This window comes from Schistocerca cancellata, chromosome 3 (assembly GCF_023864275.1).
Source record: "Schistocerca cancellata isolate TAMUIC-IGC-003103 chromosome 3, iqSchCanc2.1, whole genome shotgun sequence".
NCBI classification, from domain to species: domain Eukaryota; kingdom Metazoa; phylum Arthropoda; class Insecta; order Orthoptera; family Acrididae; genus Schistocerca; species Schistocerca cancellata.
This window is the reverse complement of record NC_064628.1, coordinates 196,469,464-196,496,561: the sequence shown is the minus strand read 5'-3', so window position 1 is coordinate 196,496,561 and position 27,098 is coordinate 196,469,464. Positions and strand designations below refer to the sequence as shown.

Genomic DNA, 27,098 nt, shown 5'->3' with positions numbered 1-27,098 from the left:
TCACAGGGCAGAGGATACTGCACAAGAAATAGCAAAGTGGCCAGTCAGGTAGTTAGAGAAGAGTGGGCAGATGATCGATATAGATCTTGAGTAATCTGTGAAAGCAAATATGTTCATGGTGGACATGTAGGCCTTCTGTGGAAGCAGTTCATGTGGAAGTGGTTTCTGTGATAATGGAGACAATGTTGCTTATTCACAGGTTGGTATACACTTACGTTGGGTCTGTATGCTAAACCAGTACTCCAACCAAATCTTAACATTTGCAGGGGGCTCCTCCCAACTGAGCTTTCAAGGCACACATCATGGTCAGTCAGATGGCTTAAATATTTGACAATCTAGTTCACTAGTGAAGTGTTCGTTGATGTGACAGGCAAACCTTTCGCTCCAATCGGCATGCTCCTGATTTTTACAACAGACTCTTTAGACTATCACTGTGTATTGTGCCCAGGGTGGCCTTTCAGTTTGTCACCATCTTTACCCCCACGTGGCATTTACCTTCCCATGATACTGGTTTTTATGACTCCCTTCTATTTTTCCCATCACAAGAGAACATGCTACAGGTTGTTTGGCTTTTCACCTTTTTCCTTTAAGAAAAATTTTGTTAATTTCATGCACTTTCAGGGCAGAGGGGCTGACAGTGATTTACTTAAAAAAACACACACACACACACACACACACACACACACACACACACACACCCCTGGGCAGCCTGGACTAGAATTGTCATATTTACGATTAGTAGCAATCTGTCCTTCACTTAAATTGTTGATGTATTAAGTTTGTCTTCAAAGCATTTTACTTACCATATTGCTGTTAACAGTATTTACAGTGACCACAATGTATTCCACTATTACAATTATGAAAGGAATTTTGACTCGTGGCTGAAATCGTGAACTTAAAAATATCTTCTGTATATAGTATGAATGGATTATATTGCATATGCATCTAGCAATAAAACACAGTCCAGAAATAGTGACTTGCTTTCACAACATAATTTCATGGACTTACCACAAAAAGTACTAGACTTCATCGTAATTTTTGATGACAAATAGTTAATGGCATTAAAAATAAGAACAAAGCTCTCAGAACTATCATTGCAGTGGTATTCCACAGGTCTTTAAATAAATTTATGGGTAATGTTGCTAGTTAGTGGCAGTGAATTGAGTTAGTTCAGTTGATTTTTTTTTTTTTTTTTGTGGGTTCATAAAACATCCTCAGTAACATGGCATTGCCTTTCTTGTGCAGTTTTGCTTATTTAAGATTATTAGCCCATAGGTTAAAAACTTTTTATTGACTTAAATAATGATCAGGTAAATGTTAAGATACCCTGTAGGTTTCTTAGTCAGTTTCTTACTCATTCTTGTTAAACATTGTCAGTACATTAGCCTCAAAGGCTGGCAAATTGGTGCTACAGTACCAGTATTTTATCACAATGAGTGTTCATGTATTTGTTGTAGTGTTGTTGCATTTAAAGCAGTACATTCAATTTAGTTTCTTTTTCCAGGACTATCCAGAACTCTAGACTTCAGATTGGAATTGAAAGGTAAGGCTTTAAATTGTTTAATGTGCATGAGTTTACGTGCCAACAAAGTATGATTGTATTGAGATCTGCTGCATGTAATATTGTTCCAGAGGACGACAGTAGTAGGTGTATTTAAAAAATTTTATGCCGCATGCTAAAAGCACATTAATCTTTCCCTTTGACAAGACCAGTTTGTATACTGTGTAGCAGAAGGAACTTCATAGCTTTTGAAGTTAAAACTGAAAATACGGAGCTCGTGAACTGATTGTTTAATCAGTCTTAAGTTTCACAGTGTGAAAGCATACACAAGGCTGCAACTTTATTATGTGCACCCCTAAAGGTGATGTGCAGGATGGAATACAAACGGCAGGTTCTCACAACCTGATCAGTTCAAACTTTCATCGGTGGACACGTAAAATCAATCCAAGCAAGGTTCGCCAGCCTTGCTTCACTCTATCATAGTGGCCTATGAGTGCTCACCTAAAGGCACCACTCAACTGGAAAGAGCCGTAGTAGACACTCAGGGTCTCAAACTACTGGCTTCAGAAACTTTTGGGCACTGCCTCTGCTACAGAGAGCTCACACTAAGACTCACCCATGAGTGCTGTTGGCCAACCCTTCCATTTTTTGTGAACACTCAAAATGCTCCACAAAATTAAACATTTAGGCTTTCAGCCAGAGCAGAATGCAAGCATTTTCATAAACAAGTTTCTTGTTCTCCACTTGCAGCACTTTCGTAAGGTTTCTTATTGCTTGAACTTCAGCAAGTTTCTCTATAACAGGTGTTAAAGAAACAGGCTGTTAAGACGAAAACTACTCTACCTTGAAGTCCTGCTGGCTCCAAAAACCACCCGTTTCAGAGCCCAGTCCATCACCATAAGGGCAAACTAAATGCCATTCCCCCTGCGTCTATAAACTGGATGTGGTTAACGTGATAGGGGACAGGGCTGATACATAAGTGCAGCTAGGAAATAACGATATTCATTATAAAATATCGTATTTGCCAGAGTAGAAGACAACCGTGAGTATGAGACAACCCCTCATAGGAGGCTCCTTGAGAAAATTTATTTTTTAACATACTCGTACTAATAAAATTTACAAACTTTTTGTTGATGTATCTGCCTGAAGTTCCCATTACATGTATTCTGAACTTGTGCTATTTATTGGTTTTCTACATTTTGATAATATAAAAAGAAACAAAATACATGAAAAGAAATAGTTAACATTAATTTTTATTTTCACTGCCTCTTTCGTTTAGCCTGTCATCTGTGGCACCACTATTTTTAAACGTCATTGTCATCTGAACGGGACACTTCGAAACTTGAACCTTCATTGTTAGAGAGTTGGCTGTTTTTAGAATAAACATTGTAATTTTATATTTTTACATAATGGGTTTCACTTCTGTACTGTCAAAAGACGGTTATAGTATCCTTAGGTACAAAAACATTGTCTGCCTGCTGCTCTCTCAATGGCTGTGTAGAAGCAGCAGCTGACACATCCCCTATTGTTCACACCATACTTCATGGTGTCGACAACATTGCTTTACGAAACATGGAAGTACACCACTGGCTCCAGTCCACACTTATATCATTCGTTGCAGAAATTTGTGCTATTGTCAAGTATTAGGCCAACTTCTAAGTAAACTGGAGTCAGAGTACAAATGGATTCAGGCAAACTGCAGTTTTAATGTGACAGCTGTTCATAAAAAGCCAAAGTATGCCATATAATTCCCATGATTAGCAGCAAGACAAAATTTGCTGCCTACCCACCATTCCCCTTCACATGCTCACAGTTAGCAGCTAAGCTCTCTGTAGTGCTCTGCTTAAGCAACAGTGAAACATGGATGGCTCTATCTTGTAGAGTGCAGATAAGTAACAGCAGCAACTGATCGTACATGAAAGATCGCAATCACTACTAAGTCCAGTTCTCGAACTTTCACTCGTTCCGCGTTCTAGTGCTGTCTGTTGGTGCCATCTCCAAAACAGGTCTTCCTGCTTTAATTTATTCTTGCGATAACAATTGCTGTCAGTTTGTGATTTTTTTGGTCAGGTATTTAATTCTGGATTAATTTTCTTTCTCATTTTGTCTGAATGATGCCATTTTGTTCTAAAGTTAAAAGCTGGCAATTTTCCCCCAATATGCCAATAAATGAACAGCAATTGAATTTTCATTTGCAATGCACATTATAACTCAGTAGTTCCTCATAAACAAATAAAATACTGAGTTGGGTTCAGAAGTATGTAATGGATTTTGAAGGACAAGATCCTTCGCCTTCGAATGTTGCCTTCACTTAACAAAAGGAAGCATAAATGTAGGTGTGCAGTATCCATAGGTGTTATAGAACTTCTATTGCAAAGCTATTTAGATACAACAAAAGTTTGTTGATAGAATTTAATGTTATTTCCTCCTCTGTTTTAAAAAATTGTTAGTTTTTTTTAAGCAGAGCATTAGATCGTTCGATATGCGACAAACTAGGAACTAGCCACTACATTTGTTGCATAAGTTAAATGTCAGATGATTGATTGAACTGAGTCGATAATGTATCAAGTGCTTCTGCATATCGGGAAACGTCGAGCCTATTCGAACGGGGGTATTGTATGCTAAGCTCCACACATCAGAATTCTCCAAAATAAATTTGTACGAAAGCTCAGTAGCCAAAGCGTCACCTGTAAGCGTAAGAAAACACCTATATTAATCTAGTAAACAGTATTCAAACGTTCACCTCAGCAGCAATAGTTTAATCTGAGAATGATTATCCTGTATACAGATTTGGGAAAAACTGTACTGTGTAATTGTGTAAATGTGGTAACACAAAATGCTCTGTGTATGCCATGGAATAGTTGGGAGGAAAGACAGAATTCATTGCATATAGAAATTCAGTTGTCAGTAGTGATAAGAGTGCATTTCATGTTAGCCTTATGCTTAGGTAGAACTGTTCCTGACAAGAAAAATTTACTGTTGGGTATTAAATTTTGGAGACTGGTTCATTGAAGCAGGACTCTCCCAGCCATCCAGACAACATAAACAAAAAATTAGTTTGTCAGAACTAAAATTCAGAAATTTGCACAGTGTTACCCACATTCAAAGTGGGTTTATGGCTGTCAAACACAATTGAGGATGCCATTCAGTCTGTGAATGCATCCCTACAAAATAGTTATCATGCAGATACTGAGAAAGCCCACAATTCAGAAAATACTCTTAACTAAACGGATGTTATATCTAGTGAAGTGCGTTTTCACTTCAGACACGTTAGAGGCTAAACTTCAGATACTGGCCTGAATAAAATTTGACAACTCCTCTGAAAAGCAACAAGTGACTATAAGTGGCAGTGCACTGTCTTAAAATTTAGCATGTTTAATCCATAAGAGGAGCATTACTGTTAAAGTGAACAGTGATTATGATGTCATACAGAAATTAAGTGAAGTGATCTGGAGATTATAATTGAACACTTCAAGTAATGAGCATGGTAACTCCATGAAGCCAAGAACATGTAATTTCGAAAAGCAAAGACGTGTGAATGACGTGGGCTGACACTTGGAAGAAAGCTGTCACTGCTTCCCCAGTATACTAAAGATTATGAATAACTACAGAAAGGATATGTTAGTGTATCAGTATTAAAGATGGTCATTTGAGCAATGTTAAGTTTGAAACATAATGCAAAATGGCTGTCTATTTCTCACAAAGCTGAAGATCTTAGTTTGTTAATTTGTCAGTTTCTCACTTGGGGCTCTTTCTGGTGCTCACTGTATTTGTTTCTTAAACTGTAGCTCAGTTTGTTATAGAGGTGTATCAGCATTCAAATGACAGAGGAGGGTGCAGTGATACCACTAAAATTATTTGGGGGGTAAACTAATTTAATTTAACTTCAAGCTATGGTTCTAATACAGCAAACAGCTTTGGCATGCATATTCAGTTCTGAACATCTGCTGCTGCTGCTGCTGCTGCTGCTGCTGCTGCTGCCACCACTGTCTAGTGGGAATTATATTTTAAAATAATTGCTCATCAGTATTAAGACATTGAGAGGCTTTGTAGTAGCAGTAAGTAGTTAAACATGCGGATGATCTTGTAAAACCTCTAGTGTTCTGAAAGCATAAATTTAAATTTTATGCTGTTGTTACAGTGAAATGAAATTAATTTACATTTGGTATTTGGAATAATTCAGTCACACTGCTATTAACTCTTTTGTTTCAAATATTTTTCAGGCCAATGAGGACACTGCCAAATCAACAATACAGTCAGCAGTACAGCCAACAGTACAGTCAGCAGAGAGATCGTGAAGTGGGTCATGAAAGAAGTCGTGATGCTGTCCAGAGGAATCAACAGGTTTGTCTTTATACTTGATTTATTCAGAAGTAAATCATAGCTTAGGAACACTTTCTGTCGGAGAGAGTGGCTGTGCTATATTGTGCTGTTGTCAGTATGTTACCTTTGTTTCACTAATATTTAGTGGTGGCCTGACTGAATAACTGTTAATGGCTTCCAACTTGGAGAAGTGCAAGCTGAATGTGTTCTCTGAAGCTGTGTTGGGTGACATTGACAGTTACCTCCACAGGTGGGAGGGGTGCCTGCAAAGGGGTGAGGCGGATGGGGAAGGGGACAGCTACCTCTGGTGAGAAATCATTTAGTTTACAAATATGGAAATCTAACTGCAGGGCCTAGATTCTTTACAAAAATTTTTAAAATGACATGAAAATAACAAAATTGTGCAAAAGGTATAAAACTTGTGGAAAGGAAGTTACAAAAGTAGAGCACTGAAAAACTTCATGCATTTTTAATTACAACCTCCTATAGAGGATAAATAATTTTGAATGCCTTTGGTTTTTCTTTAAGAAATGTCAGTCTGTGAAGATACACCAAATCTGTATCATTAAACTGCTAACCTGGTTCATGGTGCATGGTCTGTCGGGGGGTTGCAAGATAGGGTTCACAGTGGCAACAAAAATTGACTTTCTGTATGTCATGTCATTCTTGACGGAATTTAAAAAAGTGCTACTATAACCTTCTCATTAAGAGGTATAATCATCTGTGAAAAGTTTAACACAATATGGAAAGTATTGCAGTTAGAAACGCATAAGTCTTAATGCAGCTTAATTTGTGGTGCACAAATACCCGGAATGTATTCATCTAGTAGTTGCTAATAACAGCATTTAGTGACGTGCAACAAATGTCACTCAAAATTTCAACCCTTACAAGTCTTCACATGCTCCCACAAAATAAAGGAAAAATATTTTACTGTGCACTTTTACTGTTCATTCAGTAAAACTGTCTAAATAGGCATGACATCTTAACGTATTAAGGAAGTAATAACTCCACGCACAACACTTTTGCAGGCTGGATCCACATATACCACTGAATGTACCTGGAAAAATTGCGTCTTTGTACAACATACAGCTCAGGAGCTCTCATAAATGTTGAGATGCATGAAAAACTAGCATTTGCTTAAAACAGAGTGCAAATTTCCCAGACCACTGTAATTCAGTGTTAGATAATGAGAGCACTTAGTGACTTCCAACAAACCTTAACCTAATTTTAAGGCTTTCTAACTTTCCTCATTTACATGCTTGATGTCAAGTCTTTAATGTATTAACTCATTTGTAAAGTAATCATGATTTTGAAGCTATTTTGTACGTGGAATTTAACTGCCTTAGAGCTAAAATTGCATTGTATGGCAATCGTGCAAAAGTTCTCAAAAGTGAGAGAATGTTATTGGACAACATGTGCTTATGGTTACAAAATGTCAACATTTGCTGAAACTGGAGTGTGCACTTCGATATTTTCCAAGACTTTCAAAAAGATTCTAAAAATTTTGGCATGCGAATATCGAAAACATGTAAATGAGCATTACGTTGGTACAATATTACCTGCACAAAATATTGTCATTATGAAACCCCTATTGTACATTTTCATGTATTCCAGACTTAAAAATGCAGAATCGAGGAAGATATTAAGTTAAAAGACACAGCAAAAATGTGTAATTGGCATATATGATTAAAAATTGTAATTTTCTCCAGTATATTGTATAAAAACTGTGTAATTCAAGGAAACTGAATTTGCAGCAAAGTGTTTATACAGTAATTTATGGTAGTTGAATTTCATCAGATATGTAACAAATAAAAACACATGGAAAAAATTGAAATTGGTATCTGGATAAAAGGTAATCAGGCTATTTTCTGACATGCGAAGACCACGAATTACATGACGAAACACGTGTTCTGAGACTTTTTCCTTTGTGCTCACCCAGAAAAAAAGCAAAAGTTGATGAGCACGGCAAATAAAACCGAAAGCTGTGAAGTATGGTGAAAGATGTCATAAGCTAACTTGTGGGGGTGTTTTTTTCCTTCTGTAGCCAATGACAGTGCAGCATACTGGGATGATGAGAGTGCAGTGACTTCTAGTGTATTGCGTGTAAACTTTCCCTGGTTCATTGTGGCAAAGGATCAAGTATGTTTCACAATATTTTTTGCAGGGACTGGTGTATTTGTGGTGTAGTGGTTCTTGTCAATAGCTGTAGTGCTTAGTTGTTTATGGATGTGTTAGAGACAGGAGAATCTGTTGCAACAATTCTTCACGGGAATGTGTTCATGGTTGTACAACTTGTGAAATATTTCTGACAAGGAAGAATATGAATGTTATTGCTCATCATTTCACTTGCAGCAATTACAGCTGTCCTCTTAGGTTCCTGCCTAAACACACAGTCTGAAATCGCCACATTCAGAAATAGACAGTCAAATATATAATTCATCCTTTTTATCTCCAATCAAAAGGAAATGTTAAAGAAGATTGAATATTGCAGAACATACTTGTATTTTGTTCGGAACAGTCTCAGAATGTGTGAAAAATGGTAAGATGGAAAAAAAACTGTTCGCATATACCAGGTTTATACCAGGTTGAGAACCTAACATCTCTAAACTGAGGTTTACACTGTGGATTAGTAGTCTAAATTGCATCTCATCTCGATTATCACATCTCTGTCTTAGGTCTTTCATGCTTTACTAAGTGACATTTAATGGCAAGGGTGACACGTTTGAAAATGTCGCAATGTGCTGCTGCTTTAAAACACCATACTGTGGCGTACTTACAAACCCCGCCCACACACACACACACACACACACACACACACACACACACACACACACACACACACAGACAGACAGAATGAATAACTGAAATGTACACTGGGGTCATTCACATGCACTTGCAAAAATCTAGTCAAAAGCCCACTACTGACATCAAAAAAGTTAGGTGAAGCCTATTCGACCCTTGCGCTGAGTAGTCGAAGTAGAGCAGTCTCCAGTATTGCCAAAGTGCGCCGTTTGCACTTCCAACACATTACTGGATACCATGTAGTTCTATTTATACCAGTGAATATGAAATAAAGTTAACACTGCTGTAATTTCAGTGTTCTATCTGTGCCATCAATCTATTAAATTTATAACATGTCTGCTGTCAGAATGCATCAAACACTATTGAGGACTTCAGAAAAGATAAAGCTATCCCACAACTGTTAACTGAAAACATCCTGTTAATATGGAAAATAGTAAAGAGAGTATACTACATTGGCTGCAGTAAATAGCAGCATGGTATATTTCGGATTCTGATGACTGAATCTGAGCAGAACTACTGTACAAAAAATTAATACACAGTAGTGAAGGGTATACGAGGTGTAACTATATAAATTAATCAGTGGGAACCGGTCACTCCATTTGCCATAAACCTATCATGTGAGCTGTACTTCGGAACAAGCCGCCAAGTAAGCTTCCTGTTCACCACTGTCAGAGGCCACTGCATTAGTGTGACATGACCATGCTATACAGTTACTGGCTGCAGATAGAGAACATACATCATAGTTGTAATCTAGGAATTTTGAGTTCATTTCATAATGTTGGCTATAAATTTTTTGTTCAAGGTGAACATAAAATGAAAGAACCCTGAAAACTGTGCGTTTTGTGGTATAATTTCTGGCAGTAGTGCGTTAGGAAATGGCTTGCTTACCTTATAAACCATTAGTAAAGGTGATAGTATTCAGTTACAGTATTGCTAATCACAAAACCCATGTTTTTCTAATAGTTCTATTATATTTCGTAAAACTTTGAAATTTCTTGTTTATAGATTTGTGATTGTCAGTTGACGTTATGAATGTTCATAAAATTGCTATCTAGGAGGACCAGAGCTTATTTGATGATGCGCATGTTGAAGAATTACAATTAGAAACGTTGTTGCCAGTCGACATAACTACTTGTACAGAAAGCTTTCTAAACTTGTTTCCTCTAAATTGTTTCTTGAAAATGCCTTTACGTTTTATCATCTTCAATAAACACAACAAAACACATGTAAACAAGCACTGCAAATGTGTAACAACTACTCGCAATCACACTTGAACAACGCTAACCACGTGTTCGAAAGTGTGTTGTTTACAAACAGCAGAAACAAAAGAATACAGACAGTTGCATTCCAAGGATAGCCAACACACTAGGGAGTAAAAAGTCCCTTAACGTGCAATGTAGGGGATATAAAGATCTAAAATATATGCAGAATAGTGGGTGACAGAAAAGGGGGCGTGGCACATAAACACGCCTAGGAGGAAAATGCTCTTTAAGTGCTCAGAAAAAAATTCAGCTAAATCCTTTTCAGCGTACTTAATCTATCGAAATATGGTGAAAACCAAAAATCGATTTTTTTCGACGTGAACCAGTGTGGTTCCCTTAACCCTATAGTGGCCTGTCTCCTGCTGGGCATCTCCAGCTCCCTTTTCATTGATGATTTTGTCATCTGTTGCAGTTCTCCGTGGACCTGTCGCACTAAGTAGCATCTTCAGCTGTGTCTCGATCTTTACTCTTGGAGCATTGCCAATGGCTTTCATTTCTACACTGACACCACCATTTTATGAATTTCTGGTGGCACAATTGGTTTCTTCCTCTGTCTTCACATCTTGTGCTTGTTGCTCTTCAATTTGTTGAAACTATGAAATTCCTGGGCTCATGCTCTATAAGAAACTTTCTTGGCCTTGCATGTGTCTTAAGCCATCCCTCAATGTCTTCATTGGTACTTCCTGGGGATCAGATCAAACGACATTTTTGGGTTTATACCTGTCCCTTGTCTGTTTGAAACAACATTATGGGTGTTGTGCTTATGTATCTGCATGGCCATCCCTCTTATGCCATCACAATACTGTCCATCATAGCATCCGTTTTGCCATTGGTGCATTTTACACTAGCCTGGTTGAGAGTTTATATGCAGAAGCTGCCGAACTACTGCTGTCCTACTGCCGTGACTTTCTCCTCAGTGTATAAGCATGCCGTTTGTCTGCCATGCATGGCCACCCATCTTACGCTTCCTTCGACTACTAGTTTGATTGCCAGTATAGGGTGCATCGCTCTTCTGTTACCTCTTGGAATTTGCGTTAGGCTCTTCTTCCAGCAGCTTAACTTCACACTACCTACAACTTTCCTGGTGGCTGTAAATCCTACACCACCTTGGCTTTGTGTGGTGGCCCACGTTCACCTTGGTTTCCATTCGCTACCTAAGGACACTACTTCAGCCTCACTCTATTGCCTTGAGTTTCATGACCTTTGCATGGAACTTCGCGATAGTACCTCTATGTACACTGATGGCTCTTAAACTGAGTGTGGTGTCAGGTGTGGCTTTCTCATTGGTGCTGACATTTCTCAGTATCGGCTTTCGTAACATTGGTCAGTATTTACAGTAGAGCTCTTTGCATTTTATCAGGCCACGCAGTACACTCGGTGACACTTCCCAATTGCATCATCTGCTTACACTCGGTGCCCTTTAAAGCCTCTTGTGTGCTGTACATTATCCATCTTTTAGTGCAACGGGTCCAGGAAAGCTGTTACTTGGTCACTCCTGATTGAGTCACTGTGATGTTCATGGGGGTTCTCGGTAATCAGTCTGACAGGAAACGAGGCTGCTGACATGACTGCCAGGGCTGCAGTCCTCATACCTCAGCCTGCTAGTTCTTATGTTCTTTCTGATCATGTGTGTTTCCATCTGCCAGCAGGTGGTTTCACTTCGACATCACAACTGGTCCTCCCTTCGTGGAACAAGCACTGTGTTGTTAAGCCTCTACTAGCGGCTTGGATGACCATCTCTTGGCTCTCTCACTGTGAGATATTTTAACTAGATTGTGTATTGGGAACTGCATTTTTAGCCATTGCCATTTAAATGGTGCTCCTCCACCATTTCATGCACATTGTGCTCATCTTTTGACGGTCCACCACTCCCTGATGGAATGCCCTTTTTTAACTGCTAGCTTTCTCATTTGTGTACTTGCCGTTCGTGGGGGTCACGGGGGTCACTTGCCATTTGTACAACACGAGGGTTGTCGGCCAAGTTTTACTTTTTATCCATTGCAGCAGTATGGCGAAGGCCATTTAAGTTCTGGACCTCTGTTTCTCTTTGGCGTATTTTATAGAGCTTTCTCCACAACCGTGTTTTCTCTTCTTTCAATTGGGATTGAGGTGTAGGTGTTTTTAAGTCTTCTATAGTTTTGATGGGGGCATGTATATCCTAGTTGTTTGTGTGCCCTAAAAAAATACATATATAGTTTCTGTGCCTCTTTATGCTTCATAAACTAGTACTTCAGGAATTTCAGTTGTAGGAATTTCAAATGTTTCATGGGATAAGGTCTATAAACTTATGTGCATAAGCCAATAAGAGCTCACTAACTGGAAATGGCCAAACTGTTGAGACTTGGTGTTTGAATTTAAAAGGTTGACAATCAAAATTGTTCCTGAATACTGTATATCAGAAATACATGCAAAAAAGACAAGACTACATTACATGGCACAAGAAAAGGTAGTGGCTGGGCCACTTGGTCACGTGTTGGCATGGTGCGAAACACTTAGCATGGACTGTTCTCTGTTTCAATTGGTGCCACAACCTAGCAGTAGGTGTATCGTAATTGAACGGTGAAACTAAATGTTGCAGATAGTGGGCAGCACAGATCATGGGTTACATCAACATTTCCTCTCTAGTGTTTCCCCTCTCTGTAACAGCCTAACATATTCCCTTCACTATGCCACCACCAGTGATGTAAACAGTCTGTCGTTTGTGCCACTTAAAATTTGTTCAGTAATATCAGATATCAATAGCAAGAAAACGGGACAGTCAAGCAATATGTCAAGTAAAAAAATGTTAATCAAGCTAAGCCTTACTAGGAAGAAATGTAAAATTGGGGAATTTTTAGCATTGATGTTATAGGTTTTCACAGCAGCTTCCAATTTGTGGTATAGAATTGCAGAAAAAAAAAAATCAAATTGCAGAACATAAAATCGAAGTTCCACTGTGTTGAAATACCCATACCTGGTAACCCATGAACCTCTGACATTACCATTGGTGGAGAGTCTTGCATGCTTCAGCAATACAGATAGCCATACCATAGGTGCAACCATAATGGAGGGGGTATCTGTCGAGAGTCCAGACAAATGTGTGGTTCCTGAAGAGGTGCAGCAGTGTTTTCAGTAGTTGCAGGGGCAACAGTCTGCTTGATTGACTGATCTGTCCTTGTAACGTCTGAAATGGCCTTGGTGTGCTGATGCTGCAAATGGCTGAAAGAAACAGGAAACTACAGCTGTAACTTTTCAAAAGGGTATACAGCTCTACTGTGTGGTTAAATGATGGCATCCTCTTATGTAAAATATTCTGGAGGCAAAATAGTCTGGATCAGTGTGTGGAATGTTGGATCCCATAATCGGGCTGGTTATAGAAAATTTTAAAAGGGAAATAGATAGGTTAAAGTTTCATATAGTGGGAGATAGTAAAGTTCAATGGCAGGAGGAGCAGGACTCAGGTAAGGTGAATACAGAGTTAAAAATACAAAATCAAATAAGGCTAGTGCAGGAGTGGGCTTAATGACTAAAAAATATGAAGGTAGAAGGCTGCAATGAACAACATAGTGATGCAGTGTGTTCAGTTGCACACCTACCACAGTAGTAAAAGTTCATATGCCAACTATTTGTGCAGATGAGATATTAAAGAAATCCATAAGTTAAGAGATTATTCAGATAGCCATGGGTGACTGGAATTAGATAGAAGGGAAAGGGAAGAGAAGGAAAATAATAGGTGAATGTGGACTGGGGGAAAGGATTGAGAGGAAGCTGCCTGTTTGAATTCTGCACAGAGCATCATTTAATCATAGTTAAAACTTGGTTTCAGCATCATGAAAGGAGGGTGTATACATGGAAGAGGCCTGGAGATAATGGAAGGTTTCAGATTATATATTGGTAAGACAGATTTAGGAACCAGATTTGAAATTTTAAGACATCTCCAGGGGCAGAGGTGGACTCTGACCACAATTCATTGGTCATGAAAAACTGTAGAAACTGCAAAAATACAGGAATTTAAGATGACTGGATCTGGATAGATTGAAAGAGCCAGTGGTTGTAGAGGGTTTGAGGGAGCATAAGGGAATGATAGATGGTATGATACCTGTTGTTGTGGTCTTCAGTCAAGAGACTTGTTTGAGCAGCTCTCCGTGCTACTCTATCCTGTGCAAGCCGCCTCTTCTCCAAGTAACTATGCAGATTCTGAAGGATGCGGGTTGCAGTAGTGTATTCACCTCTAGGTCTCCCTCTACAATGTTTACCCTCCATGCTTCTCTCCATTATTAAAATGGTGATCCCTTGATGCCTCAGAACGTGTCCTTCTAGCCGATCCCGTCTCCATCTAATCTTCAGCATTCTTTTGTGGCACCACATTTCAAAACCTTCTATTCTTGTCTAAACAATTTGTTCATGTTTCACTTCCATACATGGCTTCACACAATACAAATACTTTCAGGAAGGACTTCCTGACACTTGAATCTATACTCGAGGTAAACAAATTTTTCTTCTTCAGAAACGCTTTCTTTGTCTTAGTCTGTCTAAATTTTATATCCTCCCTACTTAGACCATCAGTTATTTTGCTACCCAAATAGCAAAACTCATTTACTGCTTTAAGTGCCTCATTTCCTAATATAATTCCCTCAGCATCACCTGATTCCATAATCTTCATTTTGCTTTTGTTGATCTTCATCTTAAATCTTCCTTTAAGACACTGTCAGTTCCGTTAAAGTGCTCTTCCAGATTGCTGTGTTCAGCAATAGCAGATTTACTTGGCTGCTGTAATTGTGTGTGCTGTTTATGCTAAGTACATCGGTGCCCCACAGTCGTGATAGTTTGACCAATACATGCCATGCTACAGCTACAAGGAATGTGATATACACCTGCCTTACTGAGCATAAACAGCACACACGATTACAGCAGCCAGGTAGATCTGCTGTTGACGAAAAACGTTTGGATACTGGCCACCCCATGCTATGTAACAACACGGACATATTGGCATGCCCGTCCAGCTATTGGGATAGTGTTACTAAGAAGGCAGTTGAGATTAAATTAGTGAGCAACCTTGCAAACAGGGATGGAGGTTTTTGTTTACAATTTCTTTGGAATCCTGCTCTCTCCCTGCTAAAACAGGGGGATAGTCAGTGTTAACTCGCCTGCTCGTTCGTAGTATCACTATCGATCTGCCATTGGCCATCTTTGGCCACTGTTCGGCATGTGCTATCTTTCCTGCATCAGTCTAAGAACTAAGGTTTTTAATTTGCCTGTACATCGCCCTGTCCAAAGCAGTTTGCCGTGAAAATGGTGGGGTGTACTCGTGCCAAAATATTGGCAGTCGCTGAAAATATTACCTGGCTGAATACCTGTAAGTTGTTAGAAAATTGTATACGCCAGGAGAAAATTGGGTCTTAATTCAGTGTCCAATGCATGATTGTCATTAACACTGTCTGGTTTCAACATGTGCTTGAAATTTTTGTGACTACAAGGAAGTTGCCCCTGTGCACTACTAGCATGGGGGCTGCTCCTCCTCAGCCTGTCGTAGTTGCCTGTTCTGCCAGCAGTGGTCCCTTACCCTTCGAGCATCCCTCTTCCTACAAGGCAGCAAATTCGTGCTGTTAGCATTAGTAGCTTTGTACCAATTCCACTGTACCCGTAACACAGCTGGCCAGCCAGAACCCTAAATATCCTGTGCATGAGTTGAGATCTCAAAACTTCATTCCATATTACACTGCTCCTAGAGGTGGGTGGGCTACTGCCAGGCTTTGTTTCTGTAACATAAGAAATCCATCAATGGAAAAGTTTGCTCCTACATTACATGATTTTTTAAATCTATCACTAGACTGCTAAATGACAGAGCTGAACTGGAACAATATTTTATTATTGTATGTGTGTCTGCAAAAACACACACACACACACACACACACACACACACACACAGACAGACAGACAGACAGACAGACAGACAGAGAGTGAGTGTTGAAATTAGATAGATGCACAAAATACTTTGAAATTAATTCCCTGGTGGTGAATTCCTTGACATCTGCTGTAGTGTGTATAGATCTACTATCCAACAGTGAAATTTGAGAATTTGTACTGACCTGTATTAGTCCTGGTTGACACCAATTTTTATATTTCACTATTGGATAGTAGATGTATCCTAATACAGCTGATGACAGGGAATTTGCAATTAGTGAATTTCAAAATAATTTATTCTCCTCAAATGCAGGCATTTCCTCATTGTTTACAGTAGCTGAAATTTGTATTGCAGCAAATACAGAAAAAATCAGTGTGTTCAAAAATGGAAGGTTGATAAAATTGTACACAAAAATGTAAAGCTTACCTGCACCAACATCTACCCAGTTAAGAAAGATACAACATAGTTGTTACAGCCAGTATGGACTAAAATCTGAAATTAACACTTTCATCAGTTCATTGCAAATAGCAAAAATTTGTTCCAGTGTAAGAATACACAAAACATGTGGAAGATCGTGGAGGTAAGTCAGTAAAGATTCTGACTTTCGTAAACCCTTGTCGCCAGTTTTGTTAAGGCCTTGCCACCACTGCTGTGGGGGCTGAGTTGCCACTGTTACAATAGGCAAAGTTTGAGTTCATGAAGCAGGGTGCAGTACACTAAGACAATCTCTCCCTGCCACTATCATACAGCAATCCTCCAGGGTCAAGTAACAGGATAGGAGAATGAAGGTTCTACTAAACTGCAACAAATTAGTAACAGTCTCACAGATGAGTTAAAGGTTTACTTATCCTTGTGACTTGTTGAATAAGTAAGTCTGCAACACTGCTTGTAACATAACATAAAAAAGGCTCTCAACAGCTAAGTGCAAATAATTGTGGGTAGACTTCATAGTACATAGTCAGATGCAGTTGACAACTACTGTCTGTTTACTTTTAAGAGTTCACTAAACGCCGTTCCCTGACTGTCACCCCTGGACAGATGATCTGTAACAAAGTGTGGAGAGCTGCTCTTCTGTCATCTGAGTAGGTTTTTGTCTGTTGTCATCCAATCATTAGCAGATTGTACTCAAATGGCAATTGGCAAAGGCAAAGTTGATATCTTCATCCTCAGCAATGCTGTGCCGTTGGTTGAGTCTCCATGGCACTGGCACCAGCTCGTATCTTTGCAGCTGTGGCACTTTTACCATGGCTGTGTCTTGTTTGGACGACACAGAACTGATGAATTGGTGTTGTTAGTCAACAGATGGCACAGCAGTTCTGTTTTACCTGAAGGGATACAACCAAATGGAGGCTCACAGTGTGAAAATTTCTACTTGCATTCCCCGCTTAAGGGGCTGAGCTGTGGCATGTATAACCTGACACATCACAAATACACAGCTTGGATTATTCACCCACCTTCATGGATGAAGTTGAGCCCAATTACCATAAGTTTAAGATATAGTAAATCACTTAAATTTGAAATTAGTATTTAATAAAAAGGTTGTTCATAATCAATTGTCCCAGCAGTACTTCAACTAGGAAGTGACAATGCAAGTCAGGCAAAAAGAACGAGTCAAAGTGATTATGAAAGTAGTACTTAGCTTTGTTTCTTGCTGATAAGTTGTGAAAGTTTTGTCCACTTAAGGGATATCCTTAGAGCAAAGTTCGGTCATCAAACTCTGACCAAATATCTGCTCAGTAATTGTTCTTAGCTAGGCTTTTCAGAAGTTGTACAGGGGAGCAGAATCAAATATGTAAGCAGTGGCAACTGGGAAGACTTATGTGAATTTCCACGCATTTTGTGCCAAATTATTTGTTTAGCTAGCATACTGAACTACGGCATGGATCTTCGAACATTGGCTACAAAGATATTAGGTAGAAATCACCACCCAAAATGTCTTTGATTTTATTTGGATAGTTTATAAGGTGGTAATGGTGACATGCCTGCTCCGTGCAGAGTAGCAGATGGCAGCCATCTTTAAGACTAACATGTGTAATTAGTATAGCCACCAGGATTTGAGTTTGAATGCGTTGTCTGTCTGCATTTCCATTAGCTGTTATATGGAAGTCTGGCTTCCACCAGCTGCTGCAGCAGGGTCAGTGTCCCACTAGCAACACTTGATGGTCTGTGTTATATTGTGCAGTACTAAGAAACTTCAGAAAATTAACTTTCATAACAGAATTGTTAAAATATGATAAATATATTGAAAGGTAATTACCCCGTCCTTCAATCTTGCCTCAATTTTGGGATAATCGGAACTGGAAAGGAGATTTTACATCTAAACTATTTTTCATGGGCTACATGTAAAAAACTTTTTGATAACTTTGGAAACATTTTGAGAGACAATAATGTAATTTCTAATTCAACATAATTGCATAGATTTTATGCTTTTTACTTTCAAAAACTGGAAGGACTGCAGGAATTTAATTTCAAATAAGCATCCTGTACACTTGTAGGTAAATATGTTCAGTAATTTACAGGTAGAAAAGATATGCAATAAATATTTTCCTTACTGAATTCACATAATGAGTTATGTACACATTTTTTGAAATGAAATATATTATATTTGACAGAATGCAGTAACTCAACAAGCTCCACAACAGATGCAGCCTTTGCCCCAGCGCTTACCACAGCAGCGAGGTGGCTGGGGAAATAGAACAGGTGCAAGACGTAGCAGAGCCCGTGGAGGTGGATTGGGAAATGCTGGTGGTGGTATGGGTCGTCAGCAAGTGGGAACACCAACTGCCAAGGGAAAAACACTGAAATTCGATAGTGAATATGATTTTGAACAAGCAAATACAGAATTTGAAGAATTAAGGAGCCAGCTTGCGAAGACAAAGATAGGTGAGATCAGCAACATTACTTTTTCTCAGAAATATAAAATACACAGCACTAGATTTTGGCTAGTTGGTGTTAATTATGCTGTTTTCCCAATGAAAACATTCACTTAACCTTTTTAAGGCTGTGAGGCCACTTGATCACAAACTACCTGTTGGCTTCTGTCCTGGGTTTTTCAGGTGACATTTGATTTTTTTTCTGATCTTTCACCAGCATGAGTGGCTAGCATTATCATAGTTTCACCCTCCATTGCTGGTGGTGGACTGGAAATGAGCTGATGGCCCCAGATTGTATCTGGCACACCAATATCCAAGGGCTTTCCTGGACGTTGGTGTGCTAGGTGCATGCAGTTTGCGGCTGCAAGCTTGGCTCAAGTCCACCATCGGCAATGGAGGGTGAAGCTTTCACAATACCAGCCACTTGTGCTGGCGAAATGTCAGAGCAGTCAAATGAATCTCAGCTGAAGACAGAGACAGAAGCCAACACACAGTTAAAGTTACTCAATCATTTGTTAGTCCATATTGTTAAATACTGCTGGAATTTGCTTCAGTAGATGTCTTTCCTCTTTTAATCAGTTGTTCCGTAACTTTGAAGCCTGACCTATGTCTTGGCAGTGCAAATACTTGTTTTGTGTCTTGAGATATTTCAATTTATTAATATCCTTAGTTACAGCTGTGCTTAAATATTCATTATTTTCTGTTTGTATTGGTGGGCTAATGGTTTCTAACATTAAAGGGCTGAAGTATGATGAGGTTGCTGAAATCATTCATTCAAATAAGCTCATTCAGTAATGTATGCTCTCACACTCTGCCAGTGAGTATTAGCACATACACAAATATGATTTAAAAAAATGCATTGCAGGCATGTCTGTAATAACGAAAAGATTATGTTAAGACTATGGAAGGGATTTTTAAGTGACATAACTATAAAGTTCTAAAATAAGAGCATAGGGTGTTACTTCAAAATAAAATCACTTAACTATGTAAGGTCATCCTCACCCTGATGTAGTCACTGAACTGAAGGTCGTTGCCAAAGGAGTAGAAAGAGGCCTAGAAATACCTCAACACACATGTCACTACTAGACACTAATGTTGTCAGAATCATAAAATAGATAAGATTCGTTACGGATCAAGAGAAAACACAAATTGTGTGGAAACTCCATGAAAACTGTTCTCCATGTCACCCTAACAAGGAGCACCAACAAGAAAACGAAGAAATAATTATTTCTAGCTGTGGACATTAAGGGTGCACATGGCCATAGCATAGGTGTGGCGTGAATCACATATGATACTTGAACTGTTTGAACCAGAAAAGAAAACTAGCAGCAGAAAGGGGATGGAACCAGTAGGAGGGAAGAGAACATGTACATCTAAAAACAGGGGAGAGGATTAACTGGATGGATAAAAATTGGCTGCTTCTGGCAGAAGGGTTGAAGAGGAAGGAACAAGAGTCAGGGTTGCCGCAAGTTCCACAAGTGAAATTCTGATATTTCCCTGATTCCCAGACAAGTTATAGCATTTTTCCCTGCGATCTCAAGGGTTAGTTTAGATGTAAGTTGACATGTCTTCGCAGCTATGGTACAAGGAACAATAGTGCAAATGAGGAAATGTCAAAAACGACTTGCAAGCAGAGGGCGTTCCTTGATGTGAGCAAAAATTTTAAGTGCTAACATCAGTTTGTAATGAACTGTTTTTAGATGAAGAAAGCAAACCAATTGGTATGTCTTTCATTAAGACCTCTGATGTTATTTTATTTCAATAAAACAACACACACATATGGTGACAAAAATACACATTTCCCTGGAGACTTGAGACGGATTTAAAATGCCTTCACTAATTTCAGAAATGACCTCAGAAAAAATAGATCTCTTGAAAGAAGTGCATAAAGCGGGGAAGAATTGTGTGAACAAACACTGTAGGTAACCCACTAATAAAATTTTGGTTCTCCTACATTGTCAGTTATTATCCACTGTGTTATATCTATTATTTTACAGGTACTGTGTTTTTTCTTTAGAGAAATATGAGTACTTAGCGTACAAACTGCCCGTGACTGACACAATTCTTTTTATTGTCCATACTTTCTAACATATAAATTACTGTTGAAGTGCCAGAATGTACTAAAACAGATAAAATGTCTTCAAAACGGCACACTATACAATGTACTTGGAGTGAGGCAGTTTAAATTCCTGAAATTCATTGCCCATAGCCTGGTCTGCTGAGGAGCACCACAGTCCTGGGTCCATGGATAAACCATGAAAATCAGCTGTTATGCCCCCCCCCCCCCCACACACACACACACACACACACACACACACACACACACACACACACGGCCTGCAGGCACATCAGTGAGACTACATATGACAGGCAGGGGCTGCACATTAAAGGGAACTGAATGGCTTCAGATCAGCATGCCTGATCCATTAGATACTCGCAGAAACAGCCTCTGGTTGTGGCCGATTGTGGAAATCCCCTCGTGTGGCCAACTGTTCACGAGCCACAAACAGAATGTTGATGAATTGAGACCTTAGTGATCAATCCATGCAACAGACAATGTGTTAAAATACTATGATGATCAATAATAATGAGGATAGGTAGCAATTCCTAGTTAAGATTGCCGAGCTCACAGACAGGGATGTAGAAAAGGGAATAGCCCTCCCACAACTAAATTTTCAGCCATATTGTTAGTCAGAAAATGAGCACACGTACATTCACATGATCACTCAAGACACAACTCATCCACATGACTGCCTTCTACAGCCACTGCGTCTACAATCTGAGAATCAGACCCAAATAAACCATTCCTCATGCCTCCCTGCCTCTCGTAAGCAGCTGCTAGGCTAGTGGCAAGAAGTGGTGGCAGCAATGACTGCAAGCTGATGGGAGTGGTAGGAAGGGGAGGAGCAGTAGGAATGAGGGAATAGGGAAATGGTGCATGTATTCGGCTGCACCCAGCCAGCGATGATGCCTGACAGCTCAGGAAACAAACCATTTCATGTGCTGAGACAAAAATGAGATTTTTCCAGTTTTTTTTTTTTCTTCAAATTTCCCTGATATTTCTCTAATGTGTTTGAAATTCACAGATTTCCAGTACCTGTGGCAACCCTGGGAGTGAAGGATAAGAACTGGTGAGGTTTTGCAATGTGGAGCATTCAGCAGTCATCCAGAAGTCTGGATCAGGGGAGACTTGGTGGACAGGATGAGAAGGAAAGACAGATTGTTTAGGGGCTGCACTGGATGAGATTCAATAAACCTGAGAGTTTAAAGGTGGAAGATAGGGAAATACACAAGTCATTGTGCACTAGTCCATAAGAATAGAAAGCTAAGTGCATTGTGGGTCAGAAAATACAGTTTTAAAAAATGAAAATGGTGTCAGAAAAGGAATATAGTAAAACTTCACTTTTACACTATCCAGGGGACTTGAAAAAATGGTGTAAACTGTGGAAAAGTGTAAAATTTGGGAATTGACTTTTTAAGTTCTACTGGTTATGTGTAGGGCCCCCTTCCACTTCCGTAGTTCCATATGATGCTTGCAGATAAAAGGCAACAGAACACTCGTTAGGGAATGTTTATTATTTAATAAAGTTTATCTGAATTTTGTGCTATGTTTAGTAGGTGACATGACATTCACTGACACTTCAGCACAAATTGCACTAAAAATAACGCAAACCAAGCAGCCGCATGTCGATTTAACTGTTTACCAATTGCATAACTTTAGCTTTGCAGTTTCAGTATTTATATTTTATGCCTACAGAAAGTGCAGGTCTTATTTCTACTGCATTAAAAATATCTCTAAACTGCATCATTTTCAGTGTAACTTTGCTTCGAAAACGGCCTCACCAGATCTACACTGTACTGGTAGCTTACCTAGCTGTCCTTGATTTTGTAAATATAGGTCCATGAAATAATATAAAGTGCATTAAATATGGCACTAATCTACAGATCAAGCTGTCGCTGCAGCCTTTATTTCACTCACTGGCTTGGTCAGCTCGCAGCCAAATTGTCACTTCGAAATCAATATAGACGTTGGGGTTAAGAGAGAGATTGGTCTACATTCACAGCCAAGATTACAGGGAAGGGTACCATTCTACACTTCAGAATTTTAAGTACACATTTACAAAACATTAATAAGCTATTATTATCTATCATACTTATTTTTAATTTGTATGGTCTATTAATGTGACATGAACAAATGAGTACAGTAGTTACTGCCTTTTAGCAAAAAATACAAAATTGTGGATTTTCAATTTTTTCTGATGAATTTTTTCAATTTGGTTTTTAGTTTGTAAACACAATGGAAAACTTTATCAACACTTGCAGCTGAAATATATTTTTTGTTTTCATTGCTGCATTAACAACCGCAATTGAGGGAACCTCATTGTCCTCATCTCACTATTACTGTCACGTCCTGCACTTTCAGCATTTTCTTGTGTCTGAAAGTCAGTCACTTCATCAACAGAAACAATTTCCACTGTGACAACATTTTCGACAATGTGTACAAAGTTGTCAACCAGATGCTGCAACTTTTCCCATGATGAAGCAAGCTGTTTTTACCGTTGTCACTAACTCTCAGGTCTGGTGCGTCACATCCATTTCATTCGTTGGCTTCCATGAACCCCTCTTTCAGATGCAGTTGGAGATGGTGGTAACCATATCTTCTGTTCATGCCTTCGCAATATAATGCAAAGCATCTAAAATTGTCACTCTAAAGGAGGCTGGGTCTTTCCCAGTCTCCATCAAAGTTAATGCCTTCTGCACAATCACCTTTCTATAGTGTGTTTTGAAGGCATGGATAATACCTGAATCGAAAGGCTGTAATTTGCTTCTGCATTTTGGTGGCAGAAACTCTAATTGCACATCAGAACACTCAAATTTCTGGGATGCTCAGGGCAACCATCCACTAAAAGAGAAATTTTCTGTTGTGACTGCCCATTCTTGCATAAAGGCAATATAATTGATTCGTGAATAATTCAGAAGTCATCCATGCTTTTTTGTTGACACTTTAGTTCATTGGTAGTGTTTTTAAATTTTTAAACACTGGTGTTTTAGCTTTGCCGATCACGAAAGGTTTAATTTTTTCAGAACCATCCACGTTCATGCCTAACATTCCTGTCGGGTGAACTTCACTGTGTTTACCTCCATGGCAGTTTTCACCTTAGAGGGCAAGTGTTATTTGTGGCAATATGCTGGAAGAGAGACCAGTTTAGTCAGTGTTAAGGATATCCTTTGACTTACATTAGTTTCAAAGGTTTCTGTAACCTGCCACTCTGCCATTCAGTAACAGATTTTAATGTCCACACTGTTTTCTTTGCCCCACACAATTTTATACTTCACATTGTACTGCTTCTTACATCTATCAATCGACCCATTAGATGCTGTAAAGTCCTTGGTCCCAAGTACTTAAATCACTTTCACAGCCTTTTCACGCAACATCATATAGTTTATTGGAATGTTCAACACTTGTGCTGCCTGACACTGGTTCTTCGTAATTTCTTCTAGCTCTGCATACTTCAAATAGCTGGCATATTGTACTTTTTTTTTATTGGCCCACTGTTGCTTGCACTTTTCAAAAATAGTCTGTTTCTCACGATAGTGTTAAATGTAGATACGGGTATTTCTATAAGCTGTGCTAATGCAACACGTGTTCCACGTTGAGCTTCAACTCTTTGCAGAATTTTTACCATTCCTTCCATAGAAAGGGTTTTCCTGTCTCTTTTGGCAATATTGGCTTTTTCAATCTTAAAACTGCAACAGAAAACAAAAACAAGAAAAATACTGACACTGCCATCACTTAACACAAGGCTTTGAACGCGCTACACGATGCACACTCTCTCTGCATGGCAGTTGTTGAGAGTAGCTGTCTCGATTGAAACTGACTCACGTCAGTTGTAGGAACAGGCTTGTCAGCAATGCGAACATTGTCAACCTTACCTCACAAACGACACTATTTACAGTATATGTACGAACCATAAAGGAAATTACCATATATTAGCAAGTTAAAAGTACTGTGAAATGAAATGCATGTCCTCTGCATATGATAATTACCAAAGGGCAAAGTTAACGCCAAAACCATGTGGCTACAATAAAGGAAGGCTACTACTTATTGTAGCACACAATACTGAATGATGTTGGTATCAACTTGAAACAAATGAACGTTCCTCAGAAGTTGCACGTTCTTTAAACTTCTATCAAAACAGTTACTCCCATCCACCACCACACTGACTAGTGGTTGGCAGCAGCAGGATACAAATTGTGATTTGTTCAGACTTCAACCGATTCAGATCTGCTGAGTAGAGCACTTTGATGTCAAGAAAGTTAACCATGTAACATATGTAAACACTGTGTGAAGGCCAACGCAGTGCCTGCGTCAGTTAGTCAATCGGACATTTTTTCCTCCACAAAAATTGTTCTATAAAATGTAAATTGTGGGAAAATTACTGATATGTTAATGTAGAAACAGGTGCAAAGTAACATTGTGAACATAGAAAATTTGACGGGAGTGATAACAATTGTAAAAGACAGGAAAAACGTTAATTCTGGAAATGCAAATGTGGGGTTATACTATAGTCACTGAGAAGAAATGTTGACAATGTAGAAGTTTATTACATTAAGGCCAGGTGGGTACAAGAAACAAGGATGTTAAAGTGCCAGTTCTTGCCTGCAAATCCCGAAACATTGGTGTCCGGGGGAAGAATATAGATGGCATGTGTGGTTAAACTGAGGCTAGTATGTCCACAATGTTGCATACTCTGCAACAGGATATTGTGTGTTGCCAGAATGGGCATAGGCAGAAGAATGCTGATTAGAACTGTGCCGGAGCTATACTCGAAAGTGGGACCTTAGCCTTTTGCAGAAAAGTGTTCTATCGACTGAGCTACCAAATTATGACTCACGATCAGTGCTTCAATTCTGCCAGTATCTCATTTTCTACTTGGTGGAAGGGAAGCTGTGAGCACAGATTATGATCCATGCTTGAGTAGCTGTCACTAGGTTCCAGTACTGGTCAAGCACACTGTTTTAATCTGCCAGGAAGTTAAACATCAATTTGCACTCAACTGCAAAGTGAAAATTGATTCTGCTGACAGGAGAGATGTTACTAACCATTTGGTTAGTGAGGTTAGAAATAATGGGCAAATTTTGTGGAACATTACATTTTACACAATCATAATGTAACTTCAAAGGAAGAACAGCAGAAAGCAACACCATTAAATTTGGAAATGTTTTGCTCTTTGCTAGAAGATACAGATTTGCATAAATCATTTGAAGATGTAAACGTACTAACTTCATGCTAGTGAATGTTACTTTGTCTACAAATTGTCTCCTTCTGCTGAAGTTTTAAGCCAGAATTATTAATTAAAAGGAGACAGAGGAAAGATGTCAGCACTAGAGGATTTGGGTGGGGGATTTGTCATTGTGCAAACAATAAGTGAAGAAAAAATTAAGATTATATTTTTAGATAAAGAAACCTGCTCTCTGAAAGTCATGTCCCTAGTTCCTCAGTTTCAGGTGGCAGGAAATGATAGCCACATTGTGTCTAGAGTAGTCACTCCATCTTAAAGTTGATAGTGTCTAGAGCAGTGGTTCCCAATATGGGGATAATTACCTCTTGAGGGGTAAAAAGTAAATGATTTCATTTCACTCAGAACTAATTTTTTTTTTTTTTGAGGTCGTTACTATTAACACAATTTTGTAAGATCCCTTACAGCTCACCCACTGCACACATGTTGTGCTTTGTGTTGTTAATAGCGGATTATAAAAGTAAGACATTTGTGTACGAAATTCTAAATACATTTAAAAAATGTCTTCTCCAAATTGTAGCTAAGACTTCTAGTAATAATAGTAGTAGTAGTAGTAGTAGTAGTAGTAGTAGTAAAACAGTTTACAGCACTAACAGCCTGAAGTAGTCAAATTTCAGCTGGTTCAGACGTAAGGAGTTCAGCAATCACATTATTTACAAACAGTAAATGCAGTGCACGCATCTGAATGTTTGATTTCAAATTGAGTTGCAGTGTGCAGGTCAAGCAAGTGCTGCAGTGGAGAGGAGCAATGCATATTAACCACTGTGCATATGCAAATTAAACTTCACATTCTGGTCATACTTAAATGGATGTCTTAATACAGGTTTAGAAATTAGAATGCTGAAAATTAGTTTTCCTCGTCTGGCTTCGCTATGGGGAAATGGACATGCCAGGAGATGTGGAAAAAGTCTTACTTGGTACCTGTTCTATAATAGAAAAAATAATCTTCTACAATTATAAAGAGATTCCATCATGTGGAGCAAATAAATTTGAAGTAAAAGTGTAATGAACTTGATAACTGTTAAGTGTCCATTGCTGCGTAACTTGAGATGGCTAAGGATGTGAAAAGTCGAGGTATAACAGTGAATATTACTCCAGGCAAGTCAGACTGTGGTCATAAATGCTTTGTCTAACACCCAGTCACATGAGGAG

At 38.9% G+C, this 27,098-nt stretch overlaps 1 protein-coding gene across 3 annotated transcripts in view; it reads left to right on the top strand.

Annotated features, from left to right (window-relative positions):
* The window catches only part of LOC126174813 (protein LSM14 homolog A), a 148,018-nt gene that overhangs the window by 92,067 nt on the left and 28,853 nt on the right, over window positions 1-27,098 (top strand). For all 3 annotated transcript variants that reach the window (XM_049921191.1, XM_049921189.1, XM_049921188.1), the window contains exons 5-7: window positions 1,505-1,543; window positions 5,725-5,845; window positions 18,385-18,655. In XM_049921191.1, coding sequence (XP_049777148.1) covers window positions 1,505-1,543; window positions 5,725-5,845; window positions 18,385-18,655 — 431 coding nt within the window. The remainder of the gene's footprint in view (window positions 1-1,504; window positions 1,544-5,724; window positions 5,846-18,384; window positions 18,656-27,098) is intronic.